The sequence below is a fragment of the Trachymyrmex septentrionalis genome, unplaced genomic scaffold, assembly GCF_001594115.1.
Source record: "Trachymyrmex septentrionalis isolate Tsep2-gDNA-1 unplaced genomic scaffold, Tsep1.0 scaffold31, whole genome shotgun sequence".
Classification (NCBI taxonomy): Eukaryota; Metazoa; Arthropoda; class Insecta; order Hymenoptera; family Formicidae; genus Trachymyrmex; species Trachymyrmex septentrionalis.
The window spans coordinates 1,029,199-1,035,455 of NW_017305474.1; the positions used below are offsets into that span (position 1 = coordinate 1,029,199).

General features: G+C 30.0%; 1 protein-coding gene across 1 annotated transcript in view; it reads right to left on the bottom strand.

The window, feature by feature from the left end:
- Positions 1-1,591: 1,591 nt before the first annotated feature.
- Positions 1,592-6,257, bottom strand: part of LOC108749664 (CD151 antigen) — a 12,243-nt gene continuing 7,577 nt past the window's right edge. Inside the window, exons 2-7 of the mRNA XM_018488495.1 lie at positions 4,629-4,726; positions 3,739-3,933; positions 3,325-3,495; positions 3,099-3,191; positions 2,185-2,325; positions 1,592-1,917 (exon numbers count right to left, since the gene is read on the bottom strand). Of these exons, the coding sequence (XP_018343997.1) occupies positions 1,870-1,917; positions 2,185-2,325; positions 3,099-3,191; positions 3,325-3,495; positions 3,739-3,933; positions 4,629-4,706 (726 nt within the window). The 5' untranslated portion in view covers positions 4,707-4,726 and the 3' untranslated portion in view covers positions 1,592-1,869. The remainder of the gene's footprint in view (positions 1,918-2,184; positions 2,326-3,098; positions 3,192-3,324; positions 3,496-3,738; positions 3,934-4,628; positions 4,727-6,257) is intronic.

Below are 6,257 nucleotides of genomic sequence, written 5' to 3' on the forward strand. Positions count from 1 at the left end.
AATGGTAATAAGATAACTGGGCTCAATTTGGGCCCAGTTTTTTAAAATTGGCCATTTACTATTTGTATATAATTATATAATTAATTTAACAGATGATAAAATTCGCACAGACGATCAGTATGATTCGATTGTATCGATTCATAGATTATATTATTTATTTTGTTTGTGTGAAAAAATTGATACGTCGTAATCGTGATGTAATATTCCGTAAATAAGTAATTGTTTTCTATAATTATGAAAACGTAGTTATTAATTTCCGCAGTTCATATTATTATAGCTCTATATTCATACTTTATAACACTATATTTTCGTCACAACGTTTTATTTATAATTAAAGAAAATAGGAACTCTTTGTATGGTGATATCAATGTGAGCCATGTCCGAACATATGCATAAATGTGACATTTGTCACAAATATAAAAAAGGGAAGACATATACGCGGTTCACATTGGGTACACATTTTGCTAAAGTGCTTTAAATGCTACCTTTCTTTTAAATCTCTTCTGCAACTATATAAATATATGAATATGACTCATACTTTTTTGCAATGTTCAGAAATATTCCCTCTTTCTAATGTGATCATTAATTTTTAATCTTGACTCAATTTTGACCTTAGCAAAAAATTCTCAAAGCTTAGGGGGGTCCATATTGGGCTCAACTTTACAATTCTGGAGAATTTGAATTTAACTAATAAGAAAAAAATAAGCCATTATCAAGTAAATTTTGTTTTGATTGATCAGATTTAATTTCAGTTTCTCAATCTCTAATTTGATATGGGTGTTACATCTATTTTTTGTCGCTGTGCTGGACTGTATCAAAATTCTATTGCTTTTCTGTTCAAATTACATCTATTACATTTTTCTAAGTACAACAAGTGTATACTGATATTTATAGTCCCGTCACAAAAAACAGACTTCAGACAGATAAGAAATAATCTTATTTATTTATATGTTTCTTGTTTTTATAAAACAAGTATATAATAAAACAAGTATTTTATTAATATTGTTATTAAATTAAGATTATTTCTAATTAAATTTAATGCTATTATAATATAAAACCATTTTTTAAATAAAAAAACATAAATAATAATAAGCTACAAAAATAAATGGCCATTATGAAATACAAAATTAATTGTTACATTTTTACTTTCAATAATTAATAGTTGAAAATAAATTGTTACGGTATTTACAATAATTAATATTTAATCAAGAATAATTATTGGAAGGATCATATAGATAATATTATATACACAATATTATATACATATATTATATTTATTACGGCACAGTACATGTATATGAAAAGTACATGTATGATGCACTAACATACTAGTGATATATGTATATTCAAATGTATATATCTAAATGAGAGAAAATATCTTAAATATATAACTTACAATAAAACTGTAAAGAATAATGGTAATCATGATGCATAATACTATATATGTATGTACTGTTAACTCTATGTAATATCAAGTTTAACCTAATATCACGCACTACTCGATCCTATTCAATATATTGTTATTTTATACTTTTAATGATTGAATTTGAAACTATACAGTGTAAAATTTAACTATTTTAGTATAAAGTAATATTGAGACATATTGAGTAGAAGCAGTGGCGACTTAAATTAGTTTAAATTTGATATTATAGATGTAACAGTGTGTGTAATAAATCAGCGAGATCTGTACAATCGGATGTAGATTCTTGTTTTTGATTATCATGGTATAATCAACCTCGTTTATGGCGACAAGTAATTTTATTGATTGGTAAAGTTGCACGAATCTTCTGAAGATTTCGAAGATTTGCCGCTTCCTCGTTCGCTTTTACGAAATCTGAGACAGCCTCAGACTATATTGATGTCCTGTTGTCATTCGATCATCTTAAAGAGTGCGCAGGAGAATATCATTCCGAAGAACTGCAATGTTTCAAGAATTAAAAAATATAACATTACTAAATATTAATGAGAGATAGAAGAAATGAAAGAAAGTATTTGCTTGAATACAATGTGCTCAAGAATGATAGTCATACGATTTTAAAAAAGAAAAGAGAATATTATACAAATTTTAAAATTAATTCGATTGTAAAAGAAATACTTGCTTAAGCTTAATAGACTTTATAGCGTTGAGACTTTAATTTTAATTGGAGAAAATACCAAAGTAAAAAATGTAAACTGCTTTCTTACCATGAGACATGCTACTGCAATACCAGCAGCACCCACAACGGTTGCGTGTTGCTGCATGTAGACTCGTGTTCCATTGATGCAACCCTCTACGTAAGCATTGGAAGGATTTATCGAATCCGGGCTATGATTGCAGTTGAATCGCTACGAACAGATCAAACGACCATGAGAAACGCAGTTCCTCTCTCGCGAGAAAGCCGATCGAAGGAGTGAAAGTGTGAGAGGTGTAGATCGGGGCGGTGAAGATTCGGTCGATTAAGTAATAGCGGCCAAATTGACGGTACTCGAGCGAGGGAAATCGGTGGGTCGCGTGAAGAATCATTTATTGTTAGACGCGAATAATTATTCGTGTCAAATTGCAATCTCGAATCTTTAATGCGTTTTTTTTTTAAATCGTCACCAGGTGTAGGAAAATTCCATTTTTTATAAAAACTAGAATCTTATCTTCAAATTAATTGACTTCGATTAAAGTAAACATTATTAAACAATGAAAATATGTTTATGACACGCTTTATAAACACGACACGTGTTATATTGCGACATACGTGCATGCAAATTGCTGTTATTAAGTACGAATGTAATTGGCTGACGAACTATTTCATCGAATGACGCAATTGCATTAAAATACAATGTAAGAATTACATAATAGACTGTAATGAATAGCTATTTATATGAATAACTATTTATATAAAGAAAAATAAGCTACTTGAGCTAAACTAGTCGTTAGTTGTTATTATTATTCACATAATCCAGTATAAAATAATTATACATAAATTTTTTCAATCATTTCAACTTAAAACGTTTGAATTTATGTGTAATTATTTTATACTACGACGTTGAATAACAATAGCAATTGGCAACTAGCTTGGCTCAAATAGTCCATTTCTTCTTTATGTTAGAATATAATTGATTTTTACCTGGCCAGGTGAAATTTCTCGACAGCAACTATCTGGTACGTTGAGGCCGTAAGTTCCCCAGTCCCTCCAGTTGTTAACGCCGCAACAATGGAGCTAAAGTCAAGAATTGAATTAGCTTCGGAAAGTCTAAATAATAATTGGATATGGGGAAGATAAAACACGCTCGAGTTTCATCGTCTGATAAAATTAACTTTTATTTACGTAATGCGTGCGCGGGAATATTTACCGTCGATTGCGTGGTATCCCAAGCATCACGAATGGATTTACGATGATCGTAAAGCCGCAATGAACTCTTCATCTCTCTGTCGACCGTACTCAGCAATTTTTCGCGGAAAATGTATCCCAGGACGCCGCCGATAAGCATAGTTACAAACAGCAAGAATACGATTATAAAGTACTGAAAAAAAAACAATAGATTTTATTAATCGTCCGAGACGATAGCCTTTATCTTAACAAGTTTCAGCGACTTGATGAGCTTCAAAAGTGTAATAAGATCTCTCAACGTTTAATCAATTCAAGATAAGCTTCTCTTCCGGAGAGATTAAATTCATTCACAGTCGCCAAATGATGTGAAGGCTGGAAATCAAGACGCTTATCGATTGAAAGATTCTCCCGGTTCGAAAATAGATTTGGTACTTACTGTCAGGAGCATACACTTGACTTCCCGTGATGCACCGACGCATCCGAAGAAAGCGATAAACGCCACGATGATTCCGCCGACCAATAAAACATAAACTGCACCGGTTAACAGATCGTTCCCCACGAGTTCGCCTATCCATGGTACTTTGTCAACCAAGGCCCAGATGCCTAAACCCGTTACGATAAGTCCGCCAATCTGCAGCATAAATCAATAGTGAATTTTATTGTTTCTATATATCAATGCACAGTGGATAAAATAATATGAACACTTTGGTATTACATTACTTATTTGACTATTTGTTTTATTGATAAGAGATTGGCACATCATTTGTTTTAACATTCTATCTTTGTTGAAATAGTCATTCAATAATATAATAATGCTTGAGGTATCAATAAAATGTTTTCTTTTGTTTTTTTTTTTAGGATTATTTAGTATTGTTTTTTTAGTAGAACACCTTTTTTGCTATAAATGATATTGGAGGAGAAAATTTTCTTACTCTATTTTTCAAAATCGTCTGAAAATTTAACATTTTTCCTAACTAATGCAATTGTCTGATTTAAATATCATCTGTACTTTTGAGCAGAATGAGAAACAAATTTTCTTTTTTAATATATTTTACGTAATTAAAAGATGTTCTTTAGCGTTATAGAAGAATATGAAATAATATTACACTGTACTACAATATTCAAGCATTTACGACTCTATTCCAACGAGGATAGAATCTGTATTAAATATAAATGGTAGGCTCATTTTTTATTAATAAAACAAGTACATTTTTATTAATAAAACAAGTATATTTTCTAATAGATAGTATATTTTCTATTTTCTCATTATTTTGTTTATCTCTTGTATATTACAACTTCAGCAAATCATTTGGGACTAGAACTTACGAAGATGACGAAGTTCGTGAAGAACAGAGAATATTTCATAAAACGTCCGCAGCCATCCATTTCCGTGCCGTATCCCATTCCCTCTTATCTGCGAAACTCTGTTAACACAGAAATAAAAACTGTTATTATTTTAAATAAAATGAACAATAAAACATGAGAACATTAAAAAGACAAAAGCGCTGTAACTTGCAAATATTTTCAGCTTTTCCTTAACAGTTGTAATGGCATTGTAATATATTTCGTGTGACGTAATGAGAATTTGAATCACGTTTCACTAAAGTAGGCTCTTTTTTCCTATTAAAATTCATAGTAAAACGTAATTCTAGTCTTACTCTTAGTTTAATTTATCTTTCTTTCTTTGCCTTTGTCCATTACATTATTTTGTCTCTTTTTTTCTTGCGTTGTAAATACAATGACATTGAGAGGCCCGAAGATAACGAGTTTTAACGAATATAATTAGATAATTTTTTACAACAGTCACGTACGTCGCTTAATTATGTGATACATCTCAGTGACATCAGACTTATGTTTGACCTAGTTTGAAGTACCTTGGCCGTCCACCATAGCCTTGACCATATCCATAGGCGCGACAACCTCATCATGGTTATTGAAGACTCGAGAGAATGAAACTCATACAACGCGATAAAAACGAATTTCTTAATCGCACAATTCGTGAAGCAAACTTACTTTATTTAATTAATTAATCAGATACAAAGTAAAGAAGTATCCGTATTCAGTCGAAGCGGGATGTCTAATAATATTTTTATTTGAATTTGTAGAATTTCCAATTTAAGCAAATTACAAATTGAAAAAATCCACACAAAAATATTAAGCATCAATATAGAAAAATAGGCTCGTGTACATGCAACGCAATAATATATATAATTAATAAGTCAAGGCTTTTTTAAACGAGCAATTATAGGTATTTATAAAATAAAAATCGTTTTTTAATTAAATAAGTACAATGCTATAAAGTTTTTTCATGAAAAAAAAACGATTTTTATTTTATGAACTATAATTGCTCGTTTTAAAAAGTTTATTAATTATATTGATCAAGTCCTACTTTGACCAAAATATGGTCTTCATCGCGTATTTGTATTGAATATTTCTCGGTTAATTTTCACTTACTATTGTTTAATAAACAAATTAATAATTTATTAATAAATGTTAAAAAGATATATTACTAAAATTATTAGAAAGTGGCTAAACAATTACAAAATATAAATAATAAAGAGCACATACAGCTACAACAATAGATGTAAAAGTGAGTCATATATTTAAAATTCACAAATAAACGAATAAGTAGACGTTTCGGTCAAGATTTGACCATCATCGGTACATAAAAGATGACAAATAATAAAAATATTACAAACAAGAAACAATTAACAGTAGTCGGAAGGTGTTATAGTAAAATTAAATTCGAAATACATAAAATACAAGCGCAAAGTTCGCAAATTAAAATTGAAATAATATTTTTCCTTCGCTTGTGGTATGAGTTGAACAGCGTGAATATAAATCAAGAGAGAAGAGTAATATTTTAATCTCCAGATACAATGCTCTGTTACAATTCCTGTTATCTTACCACGAACGTATTAAATTTACTGTCGATTATGGTGATGATAGGGGGAA